The sequence below is a fragment of the Cotesia typhae genome, unplaced genomic scaffold (genome assembly GCF_013202065.1).
Source record: "Cotesia typhae breed Kobodo isofemale line unplaced genomic scaffold, CoteBio_Ctyphae contig_5, whole genome shotgun sequence".
NCBI classification, from domain to species: domain Eukaryota; kingdom Metazoa; phylum Arthropoda; class Insecta; order Hymenoptera; family Braconidae; genus Cotesia; species Cotesia typhae.
The window spans coordinates 3,006,303-3,033,753 of NW_027423757.1; the positions used below are offsets into that span (position 1 = coordinate 3,006,303).

General features: G+C 30.1%; 1 protein-coding gene across 2 annotated transcripts; it reads right to left on the reverse strand.

Annotated features, from left to right (window-relative positions):
- LOC141530559 (1-phosphatidylinositol 4,5-bisphosphate phosphodiesterase epsilon-1) lies at nucleotides 1–27,451 on the reverse strand. 2 transcript variants are annotated; one of them, XM_074247741.1, is made up of 13 exons: nucleotides 27,115–27,451; nucleotides 24,448–24,593; nucleotides 16,605–16,800; nucleotides 13,238–13,696; nucleotides 9,909–10,366; nucleotides 9,447–9,735; nucleotides 7,884–8,089; nucleotides 6,309–6,610; nucleotides 5,999–6,225; nucleotides 5,636–5,863; nucleotides 5,049–5,273; nucleotides 4,668–4,971; nucleotides 1–3,990 (listed from the first exon to the last, which is right to left on the reverse strand). In XM_074247741.1, the coding sequence occupies exons 2-13, from the start codon at nucleotides 24,468–24,470 to the stop codon at nucleotides 1,793–1,795; spliced, it is 5,115 nt and encodes a 1,704-aa protein (XP_074103842.1). In that variant the 5' UTR covers nucleotides 24,471–24,593; nucleotides 27,115–27,451; the 3' UTR covers nucleotides 1–1,792. The 2 variants fall into 2 exon arrangements, with proteins under 2 accessions (XP_074103842.1, XP_074103841.1); XM_074247740.1 differs by lacking the exon at nucleotides 27,115–27,451 and having other exon boundaries at nucleotides 24,448–24,753.

Below are 27,451 nucleotides of genomic sequence, written 5' to 3' on the forward strand. Positions count from 1 at the left end.
TATGAAATTGATATATTACCTAATGCATGTTTCTTAACTCAAGGAATTTTTAACAATTTGAAGATTTAAAAAAATTCTAAAACTGCCTAACAATCTTAAAATATCCCATGATTTTTTAAACGTAAAAATAAAAGTTACAATACGGTAGATAATATTACTATTAATAATAGTAATTACAACTATATATTTATGATTACATACATATACTCACGTATAACTATGATTATGATTGTTTAGTAGATGTACGGGGTGAAAAATCTTATCAAAGCGTATTGGCCTGGTATGATTTAATATTGAAGCTAAATATATTTATATATATAATGAAAATAATAATTATCATTTATAGTCAATAAATTTGAAATATTGGTTAGTAATCTCTTCGTTGTACAAAAATAACAAAATCCGTTTAAAATGACATATGAAATAGGATTTACACGAGTGATTATCGATTAAAAGAATCGTACATCGTAATTTTCAATTTATGTATGGGAGACAAAGATTGTCATTGGATATATTGTTTCACGTAGAGCAGAAAATTTGGGGATTACATAACGATGACTGAGTGCTATTAATCAAATATTTATAATTTATTGCTCTCAATAGTATGCAATTTTTTAACAATGCAACCGTATTTTTAATTACCGTGAATTTTCCATTACGAACTTACTTTTTTTGCATTTCTTCGTAAAGTTAAATTAAGTACATAGTAAGTGAATTCTCACAAAAAATTTTTAAAATAATAATAATAAAAAAAATAATCAATCGTTAAAATGGACCGAAATTATTTGAGATAGACTGTAGAACTATCTACAAATTGTACTGTTTCACAGAATAGTATTATTGTTTAATTACATTAAAGTAGCGATCGTACTAAGCGATGTTTAATCTTATTAAACATAATGATAATAATAATGTATTTCCAATAACTGGTCAATAGTCATTATTGAAATCATGCTCGTATGTAAATAATTGTAATAATAACTGACAAGAGTATTTAAACTATTGTTATGTCTTATGTAATTGAAAAAATTTATAAAATAACATGTATCTAGTATAAAAAAAATAAAATCCTTTACATTTCATCTATGCGTTCATCTATATTAGCTCAGACATTTCACACACAATTCTGAGTTTAGGCGTTTGAGTGTGACTAGATTCGTTTCTGAACACTGAGAAATGTATTTTTATAGTTGTTTTTATTTTACTTTTCCTATAATCTGCTTTTTATTTGTTTAAGTAGTTTCTTTGGTGATTTTCGTCGCCTATCTCGATGTATTATAATTATGTTTATTTATTGAATTCTATACACCATTATTCATGTATAAATATTTATGTAACATTGTATGACGTTTGTATCTTTGGCAAACATTACTATGTTATTTATTCATTCGGTCCATTCTACGTTGAATTTAAATAAATACTCAGAAAATTATCATTCCTTATTAATTTTTCATTTTTATTTGTTTTTCCTTTCAATGAATAAATAAATAAATAATTAATTAATTAATTAAATAATCGATAAAAGTATAATTAATTTAAAATGACATTTCAGTAGATACATTAATGCCCATTTTCTGCTCACAAATGTCCGTAGCCGTAAACGGCAACCTCACATGATAAATTTAATCAAAAGTACATGTGAGTAGAGACAGGAGCGACTTTACTCTTGTCCACAAGATCGCAACGATTGATAATAATAAAATATTAATAATAAATAATAATATTTACTAATTTACCAGTTGTTATTTCGATTAGTGAACAATAGAGAGAGTGAGGTCGCTCGAGACTGCCACTAAGACTTCCAGACTCTCAATTTTCTCAACGATACCTTCTTTAAGTAGATGGCAGCGTTGAGAATTTCCGATTCCCTAGACTCTTCCCCGTCCGAATGAACTTCACGTCTGCGTCCTGACATAAGGAGCCGATGTCTCAGGCCCCGTGAGCTCGGATCAGAAAGAGCCTCGGCTACCGGAACTTTTTCTTTGCTAGAACCAGGCAGCGACACTGATCTACCTACTGAAAATCCTTTACTTATTCTATCTAAGGTCGCCGGGAGTAAGTGCTTCCGAGGAATAGCCTGCTCTCTTTCGCGCAAAATAAACCTTCCGAGTGTTTTCCAAAACGCTTGGGTGCTGTAAACATTTTCTTCATCCCTCAAGAGCCTCAGCTGACGATTTCCACTCCCGACTGCGCCAGCACCGCCCCACTCAAGCTCCTCGACAAGAGCAAACTTCGAGGGATCCTCCATCCTTCTGGCTTTAACAAGAGCTTGCGCGAGTACATCCTGAGCGGAACTCGTTACAGGAACACGTAGAATGGCATACGGTATTTCCGGTGATACATTGTAGATACAAACGAGGAAAGTGTCCGCCTCGTCCCATATGTGCATAGATTGATCGCGCTCACTGGTATCAGTTAATTTTGAATGTCCCGCCGTGCTTCTGATTGACGCTAGCCATGCTCTGCTACTCGGATCGTTACCGACTCTTTTCAACAAGAACCGACCTTGACCTTTCCACAAAGCTTGAGCTTGAAGTGGATGTTCGAATGAATCTAGCACTCTCTGAGTTGGTAGTTCTTCACGATCTTTTTTTTCCCATCCACGCGACACCTCCTCCACTAGAATGTACTCGTCAACGTGCCCCGCGGATATTCCCGCTTTTTGAAGCGCTTGAAGCATCACTTCTTGAGTGGTACTCTCCTGTGTCACCTTCAGAATAGTATAAGGCTCATCTGGAATTACATCGTAAACCATCAGGAAAAACATCCGCCGCTTCAATGTTACTCCACCGAGACCCGGATCGACGGTGCTCAATTTCTCGGGGGTTTTCCCCGACGTCGGACGCTTGCACTCCTTGTTGTGATCGCGGCAGCAGGTATTATAGTCCAAGCTCTCCTCTTCCATTCGCGAGTAAATGAAAAGCGTGGAAAGAGCAAGAGGCTTATTTTTACAGGAGCGAAGGCGCACATGACGATAACCCGGCTTGAGACACTTTAGCGGCAAAACTCGTTGAGCTATCAAGTGGTGAGAGTTTGCCTCAACAATTCCGAACCTTAAGAATGCCAAGTCGCGAAACATTACTTGGAAACAGAATTTTTCATTCCAAATTGGGTTCAGAGCGTTGTTCTGAACAACTTTTGTTTTATGCTTGGCACAATCAATTGGTATTCCGACTAACTCAATTTCGACGTAGGTACTAGCGACAAGATTTGTCGATGAGATGTATTGCCCCGAGACAACAGAGAGAGTTAAGTGAATAGAATGAAGCCCATCAAACTCCTTGTCCCAGGGATTGAATCTTCGATACATCATGTGTCCTTTGTCCCACATAACCGATGGTTTCCTCACGTAACCGCATTGCCCGTTTTGTTCAAACATTGCGGCATTCAGATGTGAGGCGGCATCGTCTGTCTGATAATTTAGTGCCACCATCTGAATTCCAAATGCCCAAAATATTACGGGGTTGAAGTTTGACGAGTCAATTCGCATTCCTGCGGGATAAGTGCGGATTAGTTGGGTTTCCGCGTGGGCCACTACGCCCAGAGGCTGCTTTCTACAGATTTTTTTGGCAGCGCTCTCGTTCAATGACGAGCACTGGAAACAAGCAGGCACACCCCGGGTTGGTCGGAAAAAAGCGTCAATGTTACTGCCACCGCTGGCAACAGACACCGAAGTTGACAGTGATTGCGGTGAACCTGTCGAAGTAGAAGCTATTCCTCCGGTCCCGATCCCCGCGATACTGTGTCTTTGTACTGTACCAGTGTGACTCTGATGACGCGGCTTTACCGCCGATGGCACTGTGTTAGATGGTGTCAGATTTAATCCTCGGAATTTGATGGCTTGGAGATATACTACTAAATCAGATAATTCTTTGGCTATTTGACTGCTCTGCTTCTGAGATTTATCGTCCACGGCAGGGTCTGATTTCAATCGACCGTGAGACATTTGACTACTTCCCAAGTATCTCTCGTAACTTGAAACCGAATTGTCTGTAATATTACACAAGCACTTTTGTAATTTAAGCATTTCATAAAATAGAATATTATTTTATTTTTATTTATCTGATAAAATTAGGCAACTTTAATTATCCAGTACATTGATATTTGTACATTTATACATTCATTAACTGAAATACATGACCTAGATGTCAATATAAAAATACTTTAAATTTTTAAATAGTTTACAATAGAATACTCTGGGTAAAAAATCAATAAAAAGATTTCTCGACAATTGTATAAAGTATTTCCGACAATAAAAACATTAGAAAAAAATTTCTCATGTTTTCAAAGCCAAAAGAGCTTGTTATGAAAAAATAGGGTAAAATGCCAAAAACGGATTGCAAATTTTTTTTTTTTTTTTTTTTTATTCAAATTCCAAGAAAGCACGGTCTACAGTGGTACGTACAAGACTACAAACAAGAAAATATATTGTCGACCATGCGGTAAACATTGCCGTGATTTGTCGACGAGTAAATGTCGTAGGTTAAGATATATATTACTGTTGACTAGTCACTAAGCGATTTCAAGAAAGATTGAATGATCAATTTCCATCCAATTAATGATTAAAACTTAGTGTTTGAAAGGAAAAAAATTTTTTTTTTTGTATTAGCTCTAATTTTATAATGATAAATAAAAATTTATTTTGATCAAATAAAATGAATAAATACCATCAACATTATCATCTTCATCGTCATCCTCTTCATCATCGTCATCTTCGCTGAAATATTCGACAACAGAAGTACTACTCATTTCAGTTCTCATTTGTTTCATCGATGACGCTCTATCACTCATAAGCATTTTGCACCGTTGACTTACTGCCGGATGAACCAAAGGCGCTGTGGGATCAACCACTAACTTTTTATTTTTGATAAGAATTTTGTGTCGCAGTTGAGAGGGTGAAGGCAATTGCGGATCGTCACCGAAATCCGAATCGAATAAAAACTTTGTTATCAATTTATCACCAAATACCGACTGCAATAACAATATATTGGTATCATTAATAATCATTTTTCATGTTTATAGTATAAACTAATGAATAAACAATATACCTGGAATATTTGAGCCATGCGGGCTTGTTGACTTTGAGTACAATGATTTTCAATAGAGAGAATAACTGGATATGGAGATGTGATAAAAGCACTTCTGTCAATAGCTTCAACTACCGATCTAAACGGAATTTTTGTTGTGAATGTATGGCCATGATATATCAATGGAGAACCATCATCTCCATCCCAGCAGTCAAGTTCGACACATCTACACCCAGTTAAAAGTACCTAAAATGTCATACAAATTCATATCACTCTAGTATAATCCATTATTCCATTATTCAATTAAATATATTTTAAATATATTCATAACACTCGATTTTAATTTTTAAAAGTAGTTCAACATGAGATGATTTTCATGACTTAATTACGTCTTTATTTAGTATTTATAATTAATTAAGTTATTGAATAGAATTACGAATAAATTTATATTGAAGCATAAAAATCTAAAACTTAATTTTTCTTTACTTTCATTTTCTTTTATTTGAAAAATTTTAGTTGTAATTTAAAATATTAATACCAAAAATTTTGTTGTTTCACAAAAGAATTTTTTAAGTATAAAATAAATGTATAAACAAGATATAACTTACTTGAGAATACAATTGAACAGAAGATTCCCCTTTCAACTGATGTCCGGTCAAATAAGTATTATGAGAGCTAGCAATGTAGTATTGTGATAACGGCTGTTGCATTTCCGTATCCGTTGGAATCGCATACTCACTCGGAAATGCATAGTTATCTTTATCCATCATATACCGTGCAAATCCCTCGAACGATAAACACCACTGAACTCTCAATGCTGGATCCGGCTCATGTCTCTAAATTTTTTAACATAAATAATATTTAAAAGATTAACAAATATTTCTGGGTCAAAAAATTCACACTTTAAATGCTTGACCGCTCGCTAATCATTTTGAGGTGTACAATAAGAATTATTGATTAATAAAAAATACCTTGATAAGTGATTTGATCTGTTCATCGGTAAGTTTTTCCTGCTGACGTGATTCCAAGAATTTGGTAAACGTTGCGAGAGTAATAACTTGAGATTTAGAAGTATCAACGCCCGAACAGTTGTTGACAATACTTGCAGCAGCGATCGCGTCGAAAATTTGCTTCTTGTGGAAATTTCCACTTGTTTTATACTCATAGCAGTCAATGGAATTATTTCTGGTCAGTAAGCCTATGGAAGAAAAAGAAAATAAAAAACTTAATATTTGAAAGCGTAGAATTAATTTATAAATTAAATAAAAATAAATAAGCTACCTATTCGCTGTGGTGTAGCATCACTGGTTTGTCGAAGTACGACGGGTCGCATTGTGAAATCACGGAGAGACCCATCACTTTGGCTGCGACAGGTAATAGCTAGTTGACCAAAAAGATCACGAAGATCTTTTCTTGCTCTTAAACTAAAAGATCGAAATAGTGCAACGAACTCAACGAAATTAAGTTGAGTCTCGTACATAATAGATGTTGCGCGTGCTTTGACTTGCCAAGGCGATTCCACAACTGCGGGAGCGGGAGGACTTGATCCATTTTTGTCTTTTTCTCTTGTCACGCATAGCAGGCTAAAGTCCATTTGAAAATCAAAATTTTATCACATACTTGTTTTAATCAATTGGAAATATTAAATATTTGGAAATGTACGCCTCAAAGTTTTATTTATTGATAAAAAACATTATTGAAATCTGCGTATACTATTTGAAAAACAAAAAAAAATTGTTAATTAGCAAGTATTTGAAAATAATCAAAATTACATTAATAGCTCGTGTAAAAAAAATCGTCTTAAAATTGTCATTTGTTTAAGATCTTAAACGTGACACAAATCAAGACTTTATTAAGACGCCAAAAAAAAATTCCGAGAGCAGATTTTTGAAACTTGGTTCGCGAATTTGGTATGAAAATAAGACGATATCACAGCGACAGCTCCGGAAAATTATTATAGTGAGTCTTAAAATAATCTAAAAATCGTCTTAAAAAAATCTTGAAATAGCTTTAACAAAATCTTAAAATAGTCTTAAAAAATCTTAAAATAGTCTCAAAAAAATCTTAATATAGTATTAAAAAATTTTTCGAGACTATTTTAAGATGAAGCTAACAGCGATAGAGCTCCAGAACATTTAAACGGAGCGTCTTAAAAAAGTCTTAAAATTGTCCGATAATAAGTTTTCAATTTAAAAAGAGCGTACTCAAAAATGTAGCGGTTAGAAAGTCGTAAAATTGTCTAAAAATTCATTTTCATAACAAATTCGAGAATTAAATTTCAAAAATCTGCTCTCAGAATTTATTTTTGGCGTCTTAAAAAAGTCTTGGTTTATGTCACGTTTAAGATCTTAAACAAACGACAATTTTAAGACGATTTTTTTTTACACGGGAGATTTCAATTTCAGTTTTTATTTTCATGAGAATAGACATTGTACTTGAGACGTGCAGAGAAAGATTTAGGTAAACATGTTTTATTTGAATGTTATTTGGTTAATCCAATAACATCTAATAATGATGTATGACGGTAAATGAAGTTTACAAACATGAGTAATCAGCTTGATGTTTAGGTGTTAGTGTGCTTGTGGTTGCGAGTCTGAACAATAAACAACGTTGATACTTTATAAAACAATGGCATGAGTTTGACTCGAATGAGATTACCAGTAGCATTGACACAAGCTCAAAGTAATTCCGGAGCTTAAACCAGTTTCAAGTGAAGCATGCCGTTGTAAGCTAAAGAGTAATTAATATTGTATGTATGATTGTGTTATACCATGAAATATTAACTGAAAAATTTTTAGATAAGGGTCTTGTTGGGGCTTATATTCTATTACAAAAGGGTTATTATCCACAGCTCACCTTTGTAAGCTGGAATAGGGCAAGCTTGATGAGATACGTTCTGCTGAACCAGGAGGGCTGCGTGGTGGAATACGGTCACGGCTAGATCGTGGTGAGGTAGGTGCTATTCTTGTTAAAGATTCACGACTTCCAGCGATGTGACGCAGTGGAGCTGTTGTTATTCCACCATCCGACGATGATGAATCATATTGCTTCAAACTCAATTCCTGCATTTACAATTTCATTTTGATAAATTAATGAATTAATTATAACTTACAATGTTTGTATTGGCCAAAATTGAAGGCAAACCTGATTTAGAATTTCAACAATTTTATGAATAGAAATTTATTGGTCAAATATCGCATTTTTTATTTGAAAATTTTAAACGATAGTTAAAAGAATTTTAATTTTATGCAATTTTTTGATATATAAAAGTGTTGAAATTAATTTTAATCAACGTGAACTTGAAGTCACACTTAAATATTAATGACTGTTGAAATAGAATTTAATTTTATAATCTCAGGAATAAACGTTTATAAGAATTCTTCGAAACTTTCCGCTGTTTTTAGACGATTCGAGTTCAATATATAGCTAATAATATCAAGTCATTATTATTACGGTTAAGATCATTGGGGTGACTTATAAATTAATGTGATCTCTTTAAGCTAATGTTAGTTTTATGTTAGCTCATTATTTTCACCCGGAAAATGCTTTAGCTAAAGATGTTGTCTTTATTAGGAAAGTGAATTATCAAAATTTTTATAGCGTTAATTATTTTTTTTTTTTTTCAATTATATCTGTTATTTAAAGTACTTGTAGTTTATATTAAATTGATTTTAGAACAGCGTTGCGCACGGTGTTTCCAAATCACTATAATTTGTTAAGTAAGCAGGCTAGAAATGGATCGAAAATTATTTTTTTTAATTATTATATCTCGATAACAAAACGGTGAGGTGCTACTTTCATTTTTTTAACTTATTCTAAAAACATTTTTCAACACTCCTAGTTTTTTTTTCAATTCTGTCACGAGAATTTTTTAATATAATAAAAAATAGTTAGAGAGACCGGACATTTTACATACTTTAAATGCAATTTCGAAAATTATTTACTCAAAAACGGTGCGGTGAATTGATCTGAAATTTCGATGATGAATTATTAATATATTTATCTTTCGATAAAAAAAAATTCCATAAGTTTCTCCAAATTTTGCTTTTCGCGGTGGTACTACCTTAAGCGGCTCATTGTGAGTGCAAAATTAAAAGCAACATTGAAATTTATACTGTGGTAATGAGGTAATTGATCTTAAAACTTATTAAGTCTTTAATCAATTTTAATATAGTAATAATAATAATAATTTTCTGTTGAAGTTCTACTAATTTGAAAAAATATTTTACATAAAACTGTTGTTAATGTTGACTTTATTTTATTTGAAATTAAATTTTGCATTAAGCCGCATTTTAATGGTCCTGTTGTAACCATACGATCAATAAAATGATAAAAAGTTATAGTTTTCAAATCGCATAACCCAGGTTTTTTCTTCAAAGTTTTTCTAATTAACAATATAGGTATAAGTATAATAATAACCTTAGTAAGAGCATGAATATTACTAATAGATTTAGTTTTTTTTCCAGGCTTAGGATTGCGGCGTCGAATATTGCTACTATTGGTGGGCGATAATGTGCCAATACTATCAGTCGTGGACCAATCCCGTCCACCGAAAACTCTTATTGCATCGGCTGTTGTGGGCTCAACACAGCCCTCTTCAAAATATAATTGGAGATATTTCTCTTTTAACCACCGGGATCGTCTATCTGTTAATTGCTGCTGCCGTTTTAGACCTCGTAAAATCCAACAAAGTCCCATGTACCAAAGTCTAGCCATCAACAAAAAAAAAGAAAATAAAAAGACCAGTTAGATAAATTTATAACGAGTACAAAGACTATAAAAGACCAAAAAAGCTACGCTTTAAAACGTATAGTTGATCGTATCTACATAAAATACCTTTTGCAAAGATGTTAATATACATATACATATAGATATACGTACTTGCTTAGGGCAGGTGGACCGAGAAAAAATATTATTCGATTATCAGATAGACTTGAGCCATACATCAGCCCGATACAGGAATCTGAACCGGGGAGGCCGTATCTTTTGCAGATGCCACGGAGTTCAACTTCTCTATCTTTATCGCAACACCCAATGATAACTTCCTTGACGGAGTTTAGATCCAAGTAACCTTCTTCGAGGCTAATCGACGTACATTCTGTCTGGAGGGATGTGTACTTCGATATAAGAACCGGCGGCACAGACTCTTCTGGATTTACTGTTAATGTAAATTCGGTTGAGACTCCACCCAATCCTGGTGTTTTTAAAGGACTCCATGTTGGCTTTTCCCATACTAATGTACTGCAAGCACGATCAACACGTGCATACACTAGTGCCGTTCGTGAACCCCCAGCTCCTTCACAATCCCAGTGAACTAATGTTGTGCCATGATGAAGAACCTAGTAAAAAATTCATTACTTACAATTTATATTTATAAAAAATAAAAATTATTATTTAATTTAATTTTTGAGTGAAATAGACCGAAAGAAAAATATTAGCTAAATAACAATTATTAATATTGTAGGGCACTGTCACGAAAAATGTATATTTTAATTATGATTCCGAGAAAAATGAGTCATACTTGTATAGTAATAAGGAAGGCTGGAGCACAATGGACCCCTTAATTAAAAAATAAATTTGTTTTCGTGTTTGCGCTTTAAATAATTTTCTAAAAAAAAATTATTCCAGGGTGCAATTTCTTTGAATTAAGTTATATATTATTATTAATATTATTTTATATAAAATATGTTTTTTATTATTTGCAAAATCTATTTCCATTTCGGCTGCTGAATGGTTTTTTTATTTTACATAAATTTAACAGGCTATCCAATCAATTTCACAATTTTTTAAAGATTTCGAGCTTCGTTCCAAATAGTCGCATTTTTTTAACTTATTAAGTTATTACACTTATTGAAAACAAAGATCTTTGTTTTCAATGAATTAAATGAATTTAGTAATTTAATGTTTTTTTTAAAAAATAAAGCTACTCCAAGTAAAGCCCGAATGATTTAAAAATTTTTGAACTCGATTAGATAACCAATAAAATTAACACTATTAACAAATTATACTTATTAACACTATCTATCATCAAAACAAGTGCATGTTATACATAATAAATCCATTTTAAAACGACGAAATCGATTTTCCAATTTTCAACTTAGTTGAAAATATAATCATTGTACTTTTTGCTTAATTTGTGCAATTATTTACTAAAATGCCTTAATTATAATCGATTATTGTAAAGTAGTGAATGATTAAATAATTTACTTAATGATGAAAGTTTAGTATTAAAGTAGCGTGGGAACGTTAAATAAATACATATACAATAATCAATAACTAGCCGTCATATGGATTTCCGCATGATAACTATGATCGATTTGATTTTTATGGACGTGTTGAAATCTCCAGAGGTGATAAAAAGGGATAGAAAATAAAAAAAAAAGTCAAAGCCAATAGCATTGAGCATCGACAAAGAACGATGACTATCATTATATCAGCTGACTTTATGACACTAGAACGTATTTCGAATAGAAAGGACGATTCTCCTTTCCTTTTTTCATCCTTTTGTTTCATAGGAGCCTTTCTGAACAAGAGAGTGAAGTCAGCGTATCATGCGAAATTACGAGACATTTATTAGATACCAATATCAAACAAATAGAAAATAGTGAATATTTTGAAATATTTTTATTTAGATATGTGTTGAACTACCGACTATTTGACTGCAAATTATCAATTAAAACTAAACTATTCACATACATAGAGTATTTTTATCATAAAATATCTCATAAAGTACCGAATTTTTTTCCAAAAAATTGAAAAATTCATTTAAATTATATTTCTATGAATCAGAGTAATGAGACTAAATTTTGGAATTTTATAATATAAATTGAAATTATTTGCATAAAATTGAAATTATGTAATTGCAAAAAGTAATTTTTAATAAAAGATAGTAAAATTAAATAATTAATTATTTTATTCATATTATTAATGTAAATTGAAACATTAAAATTCATGGTAATTTAATTATTTAATCATAATTATAAATTTCTATCGACTAAAAAACCGTAAGATATTATTACATAGAAATACGAGTATTATATTCATTAACTATGCATGGACGGTAATGAGATCTATTATATACAAGAAGTATTGAAATTTTGAAATGACTATACCTTAATTTATTCACCAAATAAATAATACTTCGATTAATATCATCAATAATAACGATTTTCTTCGTCAAAATACAATTAATGAATAATTGTGATATTACATTAAAAAAATCAATATACGCGCTTATTATTAAATGACACCTTTCTTTGTTTCTGTGCATTCAATAACTCACCGGCTTTTCAATTTCATAAATTATCGCTTACGCCAGTTATTAATTTATTGATAAAGTATTCATTACATAATAATTTATATCAAATAATTGCACTGCTGCATTTGATTATTATCATTCATCTATATTGTTTTTATATTAATCTCTACGTTCAATTATAATAAAAAGCATTTATTAATCCAATTGGTTTAGTATAAATAAAAAAAATATTTATAAATAAAATAACTCAACACATTATTTTTCTATGTTCCTGAATTTGACAAATAAAAAATAATTCATCAATTTTTTATTATTCCCAAAAATATTTATATTCAATTGTACGCCGTAGCAATCAAAAAGTTAGTTTAGTAGTTTATTAAGTCAAATAAACTCTTTAGTAAAAAATATTATTTTTATTTTTTATATTTATTTCTCCGTTAGAGATTCACAACACTAAATTTCGTCAAAAAATTATATACGGGCATATATGACCATATCAGGCTTAATCTAGGCATATAAAGTTATATTTAGACACATTAAACCCGATAAGAAAATTTTTTTACGGGTGGTGCATAAAAATAATTTATATTTTTTAAAACCAAATTAACATCCCTATGATTTGTACGAACTATAAAAATGTTCCAAGATATATAAAAAATTGTGAATAATTGACAGTATATGTCCTGTACCTCTTCAAAAAGAAAAACCAATCGTTTTTTGTCAAAGTAAACTCGACAACTATAACATGAAATTTATATGTTAAAAGACCATCAAAGGAGTGAAAAATAACATAATTACAACGCCGCCAGAGGAAATAATAATAATAGTAATACATGTAGCGATCGACAATGTCTGATTTGATCGAATAAAGCTATTGGTCTCTTGTCAATGATGAAAATAAAAATAAAAAGAAAAAAAAATAGAGTAAATGTATAACGAAATAAAAATGAACCTGAAGTAAATGAAGATCCATTCCATGATGAGGAGCGGCAACAGGAAAAAGTGCAACTCCATGGTCAGCAACAAGGGGTTGAACCGGCTTGTAGGAATCGAGGTCAAGATGATAGTCATTCTCATCACACTCTTCAGCAGTATAAGCTTGCTCAAGGGCTGTAGTATGGACACTCAAAGTACGATGTAGTGAGCCAGTAGTTGCATCTCTTGAGCGGGCATGACGATGTGAATGAAACAACGTTACTTTATCAATAACAGCCGCTGTTTCGTTGGTACAGTCGGGCTTATCTTCTGAATCATTGCTGCTTCTCGGTGATATCCTCCATGCAAAGCTTACGTCTACATTGCTTCCGACACTGGCTCGCGCACCCGGCGAACCCGAAGGCACGTGTTCAAGGGACGAACCCTCCTTACTATTACTGCGTTGAGTCTTCTTTTCTTTGCTCTCCGTTGGTTGCTATCAAATAAGAGAAAATAAAATTATTATTCATTATTTGTTACATAATATTTAATATTAATAATACCGCTATCAATTTAAATAATTATGCAATTTCCAGTGCAGTATTCATTATCAGATTAAACAATTTTATCAGTTTTTTGATTATATAATGTTGGAATAAAAAAAAATAATCCGACGAACAGACGGACTTTTTTCAAATTATCTTTTATTTTACAATAATTATTTTTATCTCATCGTTAACTGCAGAAGTATGAATCAAAATGATATTATACGACTTTATTTTGAAAGTTTGAAAGATAAATCGTTTTCTCGTTATTTTGAAATATATGTTATTCTAATCCGTTAAATCTTATCTACTAAATATAAATAATACATGTAGGATGCACCCTCAGAATACGGTATCAATGCTTCATGTTTCAAAATATAACCATTTATTAATCTCTGTTGTATTGGAAACGCGAAATCAATGATAATGTTAATTCTTAGCAGAACTTTTATTTTAAATCAAGCAAAATAATTTTTTTTTAATTTATATGTTATGAAACATTTTATATTTTGTTAATTTTAGATATGACGTAATAGTGCAAAAATAAAATAATTAACTTGTAGTTAATTATTCAATTTTCATTATTTAATACAATTTCTTATAATTAATTAACAAAATTTTCTTTGATTGAGAATATTTTTGTTTTCTTTGAAGAAGTTTATGTTCTTAGTTTAAGAAAAATTTTCTTCATTCAGAATACAAAAAAAACCATTTTTTTACTGGATCCCATTATTCTAAAATGTATTTAAGACTTATTTTTATAGCGATAAAAAGTTTCATAAATCCGTACACTTTTAGATTTCTTAAAACAATTTGACGATATCTTAAATCAATGTTATCACCTATCTTAATTGAAAAGAAAAATTCTCGAAAACGGTTGACCATAAAGGCCATCCCTGAAACTTCCCGCTGATTCCATATCTAAGGACTTAAAATGGCACTTTTATGACGTTTTTGAGCCTTCGAACTCAAAAATATAATTTATATATTATTTCGCGCTCCCCGAACTCAAAAAATTAGCTGTTCTAAGCTTTTGAGCTCTTCGAGCTCAAAATTCTAATGGCAGTTTAATAACACCGTATTTTTGAAAGTAAACTGAAAGAATAACACGCAATGGTGTAAAAAAAATAGATTAGACCGTGTTAAAATTAGACGGATGGAAAATTTACACCGAGAAAATTTTGCACCGTTATTTTACACTCCACGACCGTGTAAAGTGCTCTGAATCCATTTTTACAACGACATTTTTTACAGTGTATGAAAGCGGATACAAAAAAATATAATTTAAATCATACGCTTCTGGTACAACTTATGGAATGCGTACTTTGTACATTTCACCGTCATTCCAGCTGAATGAAAGCAGGTAGCAATCCAATATTTGTACTCCGTGTTTTAAAAGAAAACAAAAAATAAACACGACTTCAGGTCACAAAACTTAAGGCTTTGAGTTTTTTATTGATTATAATAAACTATCACCGATTTTAATTTTGAAGCCTTCGCAATAGAAGCGTGCATTGATCCGAAATTTAAAAGCAAAACTGAGTCAGTGTATTCCAGCATTAACTACAAACTACAAATACGAATAAATAACTAGATAATAAAGTACTTGGAGATAGGTAAATCAATAATTCCAAGTACTGCAAAACCCATGACATAATGTTATCACGGGAATTATAGATGAATATTATTGTTTTATTATGACTGGTAAACGGATATGACTGGTGGATATTAGCATCACTTTTAATCTTCAGCTGGATGAAGTATAACTCAATATAATAGTTGAATATTGACAGCAAGAGCAAGTAGTTTCCGCCGGCCTACAACTGTCTTTGCTGCTGGAGGCCGATAGAAACCCCTGACCTTACAATCAAATTTTTTCCATCATTAATTACATATATTATCTTGAAGAAACTTTATTCGATAAGATGCACTTTTCTCATCAACTTCCCAAGTGTCCTTTTGTCAGTTCTCAGTATTTGCATTTCGCTGATCCAACATGTGGAGTAAAGAGCGTCAAGTCAGCTCTTCAAGTGGATAGAGGAACTTATCGAGTTATTTTCTTAAGAAATTGAAGTAAATTTGTAGTAGCAGTTGTTGTTGTTGTTGTTGTTGTTGTTGTTGTTGTTGTTGTTGTTGTTGTTGTTGTTGTTGTTGTTGTTGTTGTTGTTGTTGTTGTTGTTATTGTTGTTGTTGTTGTTGTCGTTCAAAGAGTTTGTATTAGTAGTAGCAGCAGCAGAAGATGTTGTGTTGTCATTGATGTTGGTATCGTTTTAAACGTCGACAGTGGAGAGAAAATTGAACTGGGACCAGCTGACTAAGAATGAAGACTGTTGTAGAAGTGATTACAAATGTTAGAAAGGTTTAAATTGTCATTCTAAGTTTCTCCGTTGTCAGTTTTTTAGTGAAAATAAAAGTTTGTGCAATTGCTGTTACTATTTGGTTCTGGCATTGCATAAGTTTCAACTGCACTACTGTCTCTTTACAAGTATTATTGTTACTACTACTTTACTTTAGTTATAACCTTACACTTTTCAACAATAAATTTCATTGCTCACTTTCTTTATCTATTTCTCACTTCCATCACCACAGAGTGTGGTGGAGGTCAAAAATCTGTTCACCGCGAAAAAAATGTGCCGACGAATTTCATTGTTAAAGTTTGTTGGAAACGAGTCAAATATATCGGTCACTAAACAGTCCCACTCTGAAATCCTGTTACATTTATTCGAGTATCGATGTACTTTCAGATTAATAAGTATTATTTCAATTTCAAATTAAAAAAATTAAATCATTAATCATCATGTCTGATCTTAGTTAATTTCTTATAATAAAAAAAGGGTAAACTGAAAAATATATTTTTACCTTGTTGACAGAAGAAATTACTTCACGTAATTCTCGTAAAAAAGCCCCAAAAAAAGGTACGACAGGACATTCTGGCATCGCCAATGCACGCGCCAACGCCCGTTCATATTCGGAAGACAAGAGGGCCGATGAGAGGTACTCTAGTACTGGTAATGGTTCATTCACACTTTGCCAAAATGGCTTTAATTTATTGGATCTGAAACATCAATGAATTAACAATGAAAATTAGTTATATCGTTATATATACAATAATATTCATCAAAGGGTGAGTCGGAGGGAAGCTTTCGAGGGTAGGTGAAGGTTTAGGATGGCTAAAACCCCTTTGATCTGACCCAAATAACTTTTTGTAGGAGAATGAAGGGTCTTACTGTCACTTCTTGCAGGCGGAGACAGAATAAGAATATTTGTCATTAAAATTTTTATAATAGATCGCTTGTGAACTATATTGTTATGAGTCGGAAAATATAATAAATTATTTTTCTTCCAATGAAAATAGATCATTCATGTAATTTTTACGTCTAATATTGAAATGCGTTCAAAATGAAGTTTTAAAAATTTTTCTTGAAATTTATATATTTTTTTTAATGTAATAAGAAAATTTTCTAAATAGAATTAAACACATGAAAAGTTGAGTGAGGGTTCATATTTGTATGCTGTCAGATACACCAAATAACATCTCAACAAATGGCACTCAGCAAATATGTCGAGTGACTTGCACAATATAAAATTTTCTCGAGAGTAAAAGCAATGTACTTGTTTCTTTGTCGTCAAACAATATATCGATTTATTTATACCAATCGTATTATTTTATTTAACTTGAATCATTAAGGAATGTTTAATATAACAATAAATAATCATGCGAATTTGAATGCTATTTCCGTTTGTAAATATCGGAGAATATATAAACACTGTTTCAGTAGGATTTTAAATAAATTTGAATTTTTGTACAAACATATATCAACCTATTGATTTTTACTACTACATTTTAGTAGATTTCATAGAAATCTAACTATTGCATTGGTCCTCATGACGGAACTTTTGAAAAATTTTGCTATATTTCGACTCAGCTCGTCAAGCGGATTCAGAAAACGCATATGGTTCAAAAGTTTATATATGTATGTATTATATATATATATATATATATATATATATATATATATATATATATATATATATATATATATATATATATACGATATTATCGGCAGTGTCTCTTCTCTAACTCCCGTAATTCTATACGAATCTCAATAAAATGTAACATACTTATTCTTAGGACGATTTCCGAGGTTAAGTTCTAAGATGAGCCAAATCTGTCGATTAGTTTAAAAATGAGAGCAATTCAAAAATTTTCAAAAATCGCAAAAAATTTTCGCTTTTACCTTATTTCCATGTAATAACAATGGAAAGCGACATCCTATCGGATTTCTGTAAATCGGATATTCTGCGCTTTCTGCTCGTTACGTAGACTTTGATCTATTTGGAAGTTGAGCAGTCGCTCGGAGAGCTCAAATCACACAAAAATTATATTTTGTAGCTCGAAGAGCTTGAAAACATAATAAATGCAATTTTGAGTGCTTAAGTATGAAATTAGCGGGAAGTTGTAGGGATAGCCTTTAGGGTTAACCGTATTCTTCTTTTTTTTTCTTTACTTATAATTGAGTAATTTAAAATTACCTGAGTAAAATTATTGTCGTTAACTGAATTCGTAAAAAACGAATTCATAATTTTTAAGACTATTTTGTTGTAAATGCCGAATTTACTGGAAGTCGACGAGTAAATAATAAAATAAAAATTTATTGCTACCAAAATATAGAAAACAAACCAAAGATTCGAACAGTCTCCTGAAAACCCTCGAGTCTCCTGCTTCAGTGACGTTTAAACCAAAAGCAGGAATCTATATCTAGGTTAAAACCGACAAGGATTTCATAGAAATATATAACTATTGTATTTGTCCTCATGGCACAGCTTTTGAAAATTTTTACAATATTGTGAATCAGCTCGATGAACTGAGCCAGAAAATATACACATGCATATACATTTATATAAGAATTAATTTTATTTATTTATCTAAATTAAAATTTTTTAATTAATATCATGATTATGATTAAAATCATATAGGTCCACAATAAAAAATTATTTAATTAAATTATGTTAAGTTTAACAACTATATTTACATTGACTTGATATTACTAACTTCACGATCATTAAGATATATCTATATACTAATAGATATTGAAAATTATTTTTGAAATTAATTGAAAATTTATTTTTAATTGAAAAAATGGTTAAAATCAATTTTAATGAAAGTCACGAACTCAGACTGTTTGAAGACGGCGAAGAATCAAAGTAAGTCGTAAAGTTCATCGTTTTTTTTTATTATTGAATGCAGAGACACAATAAAATAATCATTATTAATTTTGATGTGTAAATATTTTGAATAGCTTATAAAAAAATGATATTTAATTATTAATTTTTCTTTATGCAGTTTTGCTGGTTTTATCACAACAATCGTGGGTATTCAGTGGGTAGAATTTGAGTATCGCTTTATATTTTTAATATCTGAAGGAAAAATTATAAGATATCCTATTTACATGGATATTGCATGTAAAAATATAATCAATCATATTCATTTGCACCAATTAATTACGATAAAAAAATCGATAGCAAGAATTGGTGTTTTAGATCCATTTGCAAATGATCCTATTGTTCATGAATTTCGATTTGAAGTAAACCATACATCACAAGTAAATATTATACCTTTCACATTGAGTAATGATCATTTTACTTCATTACCAAATTTACAAATTGAAATAGATTCTGAAAGTGAAGATGAATTGATAAGGTAATAACATTTTTCTTTATAATTCATTTACCATTTACATTAAAATTGAATAAAATATTAAAAAAGTTGATAAAAAACATGAATTGAATAAACAAATATATAGTAAATAAATAAAAAAACATAATTAAAGAAAAAATAATTGATTAAAAAAGATGAAAGAAAAAACCACGAGAAAAATAAAAAAAGATAGATTTTTCTTTTAGGAAATAATTCACAGAAATTATTGGAAGCAAAAAATGTCTAGCGAGATGTGTAACACAACTTTTTTAGGTTCACAAAATTATATCAAAACAATACAGAATTGATTATTATAAGCTATATGTAATTACTAATAACTTGTTAAAATATCTAGTAGATCTGTTTATACTCTTACATGTACTTTATACTCTTCTATTTTGTATTTTTGCCATTCGGCGATTGCTTTGGCATTTAAATTGAATAAATAAATAACGACTATGTAACATAATTGTTATAATAATTGTAATGAAAATAAATTTAATTCATTAAAATATAAAAATTTAAATAAATGAAATCTACTTCCATTTCGGCTACCGAATGGCCTTTTTTTACGTTTATAGACGTTAACCCAATATTGATAGATTCTATTCAATGACAACTATATAAATTATTCTTAAGCGGCATGATGGCCGAGCAGACTAAGTCATTATACCGTTAGTTCGGTCGCACATCATGCCGTGAGGCGAGGGTTCGAGCCCCGACGGTAGTTAGAATAGTTTCAACACCAACCGTCGGGGGTCGCTCCGATAGCCGAATTGTACTGGCATGGGTTTTCTCTGTGGTTTTCCCATCGCCACTATTCCAACAACCGACCGAAAGGGGTGAGGAATAGGGTAAATGCAGTACAGAAAGCCACAAGTCGGTCCACAGCCGCAAGGAGAATAATAAAAGATATGTGCAAGAATAATATGTTGATAATTGAAAGATAGTGCAAAAGAAAAATGTTGATAATGAAAAATGGAAAGATATTGGAATATGTTGATAATAAAAAAAGTGGATAATATATTGGATTATGTTGATAATAAAAATGGATGAGGTGAAAGATTGTGTTGATAATATAAAAGCGAAGAACATACGATGATAATAGAGAGAAAAAACTATATGTGGAGACGCTGAGACAATCAGCCTTGTAAAAACCAGAATTGGTATACAAGTAAAACTCATAATAAATAAATATAAATTATTCTTTAAGCTATATTAAGTATAAATAATTTATAACCGCCATGACACTTGATCATGGGCGTTACTGTCTCCAAATTTGCATAATTCAACGAAATGATAGTAGTAAATATAAATATAATGCAATTTATTTCTCTAAGACCTAATAAAAAATATTTAAGAGCTGGCGCGATGGTTTTATCGATGCGTGTATGGAGATCACATGACGTGGCAGCTTTTTTATTTAATGATGCGTTAGCCGAAGCATCATTAAATCCCCCCGATGTCATTTATGTTTACACAATAATATACCACGTAATAATATTATCTGTGGAGTAAAAAAGTAATATATTGAAGTAGATTGGAGAGGGTATGATTGATAATATGTTTTTTTGAATTTATAAAATTAGAAGTACATAAAAAAAAAAAATGTTGTTGACAAATTAATTTTTTTTTTTCAGTAAAAAATTTTCAGTGAATTAAATTTCTAAAGTGCAAATTACTATTTACTCAGGAGTAACTAATATTAATTAATAGTAAAATTCATTTTTAAAGAAATAATTTACTTTTAGTTAAGTTATTCTTGTTCGTAACAGGAATTGCACTGAAATTATTTTTTTTCAAAACTTAAAGGGTTTTCAAGTAAAAAATTTTAAGATGAAACTGATCTTGAGTACAAAGTGACAAAAAAAAAGGTTTTTCTCTATCCAGAAAACAAAATATTTTTATCCGAGTTTTTTTTTCTATTCAATATTCGTTTATTAATATTAAAAAAATTGGACGAAGACGGAAAGCAGCAACTTTGTTTAGTGCAGCGGGACAAAAGTTGCCACTTTTCGCCCGGAGGGCAAAAAAATATTTTATTGCAATCTCTTTAAAAGTTTTTATCCATTCAATTATTCAGACACGAAGATTTCATTTATAAATATTTTATAGGAATTTCAGAGGTTTCAAAGTGTAATTGTAGAAAAGATAAACAACTTTTCCGATAAAAAAAGATTACATTTTATCAATCAGATTTCGCTACACTTGAACTCAAGATAGAATAATAAACTGCTGGCATATAAAAATGTTTTTAAATTTGTTATAAATGAATTTTCAGATTCTTTTATTTTTGCTTCTATTAAATGTTATTTTAAGATACATGAATTGAATTTTTTAATAAAAATTGAAGAATAAAAGATACTGAGAGACGAAAAATCTCGAAAATAAAAGAAAAAGCATTAAGATCAATACTAAATTAGTTTTCATATCAAGTACGAAAAATGTGCTATATACTTAAAAAAAATAGTGCTAATAGTGAATAAAGAAAAATGAAACAGTATCGAGACGGGACAAAAATTGAAATGATGACTGTAAGTCATAGAATTAATTAAATAAATTTTTAGATGTAAAATACCCGATGTGGAAGCTCAAAAATAGTGTGAAAGGAAATAACGACGAAGATAGAAAATATGTTAATGAATATAATACAGGTCACTACTAGCTCACAGTAAGTACACTGTAGAAGCAATAAACTACTATATTATGTCTATCGTAATTATATTTTAGTGAAAATTGTAGTGATTATTTAAGTACTTAGATAATAGTTGAACAACGTAGATAAAATTATAATAAAAATTAATATGCAAAATAATTTTTTTATGCAAGCGTATGTAAAACAGTTAGCAAGATAAAATAAATTAAAACGAATTTTTTTTTCTGGATAAAAAAATTTTTAATTAAGTAACAGTTAGTATAACTTGTTCTTATATAAAATAAAAGTTTGTTTTTATTAAAAAAGTGATACAGTAATTTATTTAATTAATTTCATCTTTGAGTAAAAATAAGGGAAATAAAAAGTTATTAATAACTAATAAAGTTACTTAAATACTAAATAATGACCAAACTATTTAACTGTTTGAAAATGAAACTTTAATGATAAATAGTTAAATTAAGCAATTTCTGGAGCTGAGAATTAAAAAATAAAATGAAGCTTGGAATTATTTTTTTTTATGACTTTGGATTAAAATTTCTTTACTCTTTTGGTAAAGCTTCAATTGTTTGACCGTACTCTCAGACACTTGAATAATTCCAATGACTCTATCTGTCTTTATTCGATTCAATTCCGTCTATAAATTAATCTATTTTCTTTGTACTGAAAATAAGTATAAAAGAAAGAAAAATAGTAAAAGAAAGAAAATAAATTCAAGAGCATACAGAGCATTTCTTTGATTGAAGTATAACCACTCAATCGAAGCTTCGAATTTAAGTAACAGATTTCTTTAATAGAAACTACTATGCTAATACCCAACAGAATAAAAACAATTTCATTACTTTTTTTTACTTTATTGTTGAATTAATAATTTATATATTTTCCAAAAGGATATTAATTAATTTTTAGTGAAGTTGTGAAAAAGGGTCAAAAAAGTTTCTTAATGATTTCGTAAAACAAAGTATGAAACAGGAAAAAAATTGGAATTTTTTTTGATCATCTTAAATCATGACTATTAGTTGCATTAATTAAAATTTGTTAAAAACTTCAAAAAAATATTCACATTTTCGTATTTGATACTAGAAAAAAAATTATTGTAAATATTATGTGATTTTAAAAAAATATTTAGTTTAGAATTTTCAATTTTATTTTCTTAAACAACTCAATCATACGCTTTAACAATTTTACGGTAATGATTGCCATCGGGGGGTCTATGGTAGCTTTCATATGGTACAATAATTATATCGTGCACTATTTGCAATAATTGCTGAAAGCTATTTTCTTAACGACTAATCCCTAAAATTTGAATAATCCTTGGAATATTATTTTTATTAATATACATAAAAGACTTGAGTATATTTATAAAAAATACTTTCAGAGAATGTTTATCTCCGAAAATAAAAATTAAAAATCGATTTATTTTTCTTTTTTTTTTTTTTAAATACATCCGGACAAAAGACTTGAAAAGTTTTCGATTACAATAACACCATACCAAAACGATCAAAATTTAATAACAAAAATTTTTTTTTCTAATAATATAAAATTCATGACTGAGTTGAAGTTGGTTAGTATCGAAATATATCGAAATATCGAAAAAATATGGTCCCCGATTCCTTATTGGTCGAAATTAAGGCGCGCGTATGCGCGCAATTTGAATTCCTAGTAATAATAATAAAAACAGTGATTACAAAGTGGAAAATACGTAGCCGGATAATTCACTGGTTTGCTGACCCATTGTCCCTACGAACGTAGGGAGAACAATAGTCGAGGGTAAAGTCACTACACAATATTTCATATGAATTGTTACAAGGCATATAATCAGAAAAAATGAGTCATTATATCGGAAGAAAAAATGAAAATGCATATTCATGACCTACAAAATGAAAATATCAATGTATCGATGGAAAATATTTGATATGAGCTTGATAAATAGTTTAAAAATTTTCCGAATATTCAAAAAAGTTAAGAAACGCCCACTGACAATTTATCACTGTGCCATCCGGTGTCCTAGATACCAGTGCTCACAGCAATGTCCATTCTCATACAGGAGAAGATCTAAGAATGCCGCAACACGCAGTTCTGTATCCAAAAAGGCAAATGAAGAAAGGCAAAGAGAGAAAGAAGGAATAAACCCATCAACCCACATTTTAAGCTCACTAACACGTAGTAATTTTAAAGTTTTGAGCTGGTTTTAAAAGTATCCAAAGTTGACTCTTCGCGCTATATACTATATAGTTTCATTACTTAACTTGTCTTTTATTTACTTCTACTTGGTCTTACTTTATACTTGCATTACTGCTGAATTTATGTATATATGTATATATAAATGGTGAAGTTAATTTATAACTTACTTGAGACCGGCGATGATCTCCATTGCCGAATTAAAGTTCCCAGTATTCCAGCAGGTTTGAGCGACTCGCAAGAAGCAAGAGAGGAACGCTTGACGCTCCTCGACCGTTGAGCCACTTGTTATTGTGTGGGTAACCCATGAGCTCACCTGAAATCGATAAACACTCATCAATTTTTCTACATAAACATATTTTGTTTTTAAATCCTCGAGTGTTTTCTCTTCGATGAATACCCATTTCAGATTTATAGCTCGAATATTTAACTTTCAGTGACGGCTTTGTTATAAATTATAAATTGACTTCAACATATTATTTTTCTGTCGTCAAGAGCTTAATTTTACAATTTTTTGAGAGTTAATTTAATTAACATTCAATAAACAAGCCAGTAAATAAAATGCATCAATGTTTTAAAATTATTTCAGTTGATTTGCTGATTTTCAATTGCATTACCCTGTTGATCTAATGATTAATCTTATTTTCCCATTATTATTTTTGTCTGCAGATAATCTAAAAGCTTTTTTCAAGTTATTTATAAAAAGCTAAAAAATTTGTTTTTCCTACTTGAAATTTTTTTCGTATTCATCAATGTATGTAATAATATTATCAAGATATTATTGACTTCCAGAAAGTTATCATAATGTCATTTTATTATTTTCTAAATAATAGAAAATATATAACAAATATTTAAGACAATACTTTCAAATATCAAGTATTTAAGACAATACATATTTTTAAATATTAAATTTTTAAGACAATAGCTTTTGCTAAAAATCTAAAAGATAAAGTAATGTAAATACTTGATTTTACAGTTGAAAATTGTCCGTAACAGTGTATTTAAATTTGTTGGCAACTTGTTTTTTGTTAATTACTTAGTAGAATCTAAACTTAATTTATACTTGTGGAAAACAAAAATTTAAGTAAGAATAAAACCATTTGTTGAGTGAATTTGAAAGAAAAGTGAGAAGAATATTATTACTAACTTTACATATCTAAACATCCATATAAACTCTTATATGTTATTTTAATAGAATCAGAAAGACTTGAGATACTTTTAAACATTCTATTCGCTCGGTGCACGTGGGCGGAGCAACATCACTAATACTACTTCATTAACAGTGTGTTGCGTGCTGATGCATACTGATAGCACCACCTAAAATAATGCTCAACATTTTTTCATGCTTAACATATGCACGTTCATTTTTGACTAGTATATGTGCTTGCACTCAGCCAATTTAACATCAGAGATCATGCACGAAAAAACTAATCTAAAATAAATAATAATCGATTTATAATAAATTCCAGTCAAATGATAATAAATACCATTTTAAATAGTAATAAAAGCTATATGAATGTTTGAATGTTAAAGTATAAAAATTAATAATTCCTACTTCAATTTTTATCGTTTGTACGTTGAAGATTATTGTATGATATGTAAAAATTATCAAAAAAGCTTATTAAATTTCTATAGTAAGAGTTTAAAACTTGACGTTGCCAACGTTAATATTTATCAAGCAAAATAGTAAATTTTAACCACAACATTAAAATCCAGACTATAATTATCGACTTGCTACTTTTTACTGTTTGAAGCTATAATTTTTAACAAGTGATAGTCTGATCTTTACGATAATAAACTCTACAAAATGTTTTTTTCAATCTTAAATCATTAATTTTGTAATATTTTGTATGATGCTGTATATATTTTTTACAAAAATAAAATAAAAATCAACCAATAAACGTCAATTGATACTATATAGATAACTCGACTGTTGACGTGAAAAATTTTCGACTGAATAAAAAGATGATAGCAGCGTTGAATGCCTTCAATCGTATACTTAATATCTGTAAGCCTGAAGCTATTTCTCACTACTCGCGTTTTCACAGCTTGAACTTTGGATCACGTTCTTTAAACTTAAATTATCTAGATCTGTCAAGAAAGTGATATTCCTTGGTTTATCCGGCAATTTATCCTCTTATCATTTTTTTTTATTTTTCGGTGAATGATAAGACCAAATGTAGGAGATTAGAAAATATCGTAAAAGAATTATAAAGATATTTATTCTATATTCAAGTAACGATCACTTTCTGATATGATTGGTAAAACTATGTAGTTTCTCAACTTTGTGTATAAATTTCAAGTTTATACATTAATCAATTAAATTTTCATTACCTTTACTATTTATTTAAATTATTTACATAGTAAGTGGGAAAAGCAATTATTTTTTACATTACTGGAATTTATGATTTAAATAAAGTCAAATTTTTAAAAAATTTATGCAGTTAGTTACCCCTAAATTCAGATGAACTGAACTATCTCATGTTTTTGAAAATTTACTTTTGAATTTGTACTATCAATGTATACTATACATAGGTTCTATTACATTTTTTGTACTGCGGTTTCCTAGTGACTGCTACAGTTTTTCTATTTAATGAAACAATATTATCAGAAAAAAGAAAGTGGATACGAGAGTAATGAAGTTGATATCATGTCAAATGAAAGTCAAAAATAAGTTGTTGACGATTTGAGGTCACCCTGGTTTAGTTGTAGCAGTGTCTTCAGGGTCACTTTGCCATATGGATGTAATAGAGTAGTAGATGAAAGTAGTAGTACAGTTGATGTATTTATATATATATAGAGTATTAAAAGGAAGAGACTTGTATAAAAGTGAGTACCTCATTAAATCGGTTGATGAGGGTCTGCACAGAGTAAAGTGAGGTCGCACCTAACCACAAAGATTCCTCTTCTGTCTGAGTTGAACTATTAGTAGTGGTGGGTAACTCCTTGGACTGTTTTTGATGGTTTGTTGATGATGTGCTCGATTTACTCGCTGATTTACTTTGTAAAGTTGCTAAATCTTGAGCAACATGACGCAAATATTCGTTTGGATTAACCTGGTAGAACAGCTGATATTCACTCTCGGACAATCTGAGAGCCACCTCCTCGGGGAAGTGCAGCAGCTTGTGCAAATCCTCCAGCTCCTCAGAGCTCCGAGGCAGCTGCGGCTGCGGC

What these genes read in the sequence shown, in the direction of transcription:
- LOC141530559 (XM_074247740.1), bottom strand. Translation starts at nt 24,614, where the DNA reads ATGAGTGTTTATCGATTTCAGGTGAGCTCATGGGTTACCCACACAATA. An exon ending in TAATTTCTTCTGTCAACAAG is followed by an intron (nt 13,697 to 16,604) that starts GTAAAAATATAT and finishes CTTATTTGATAG; the next exon opens with CAACCAACGGAGAGCAAAGA. An exon ending in ATATTCATGCTCTTACTAAG is followed by an intron (nt 8,090 to 9,446) that starts GTTATTATTATA and finishes TTGTAAATGCAG; the next exon opens with GAATTGAGTTTGAAGCAATA.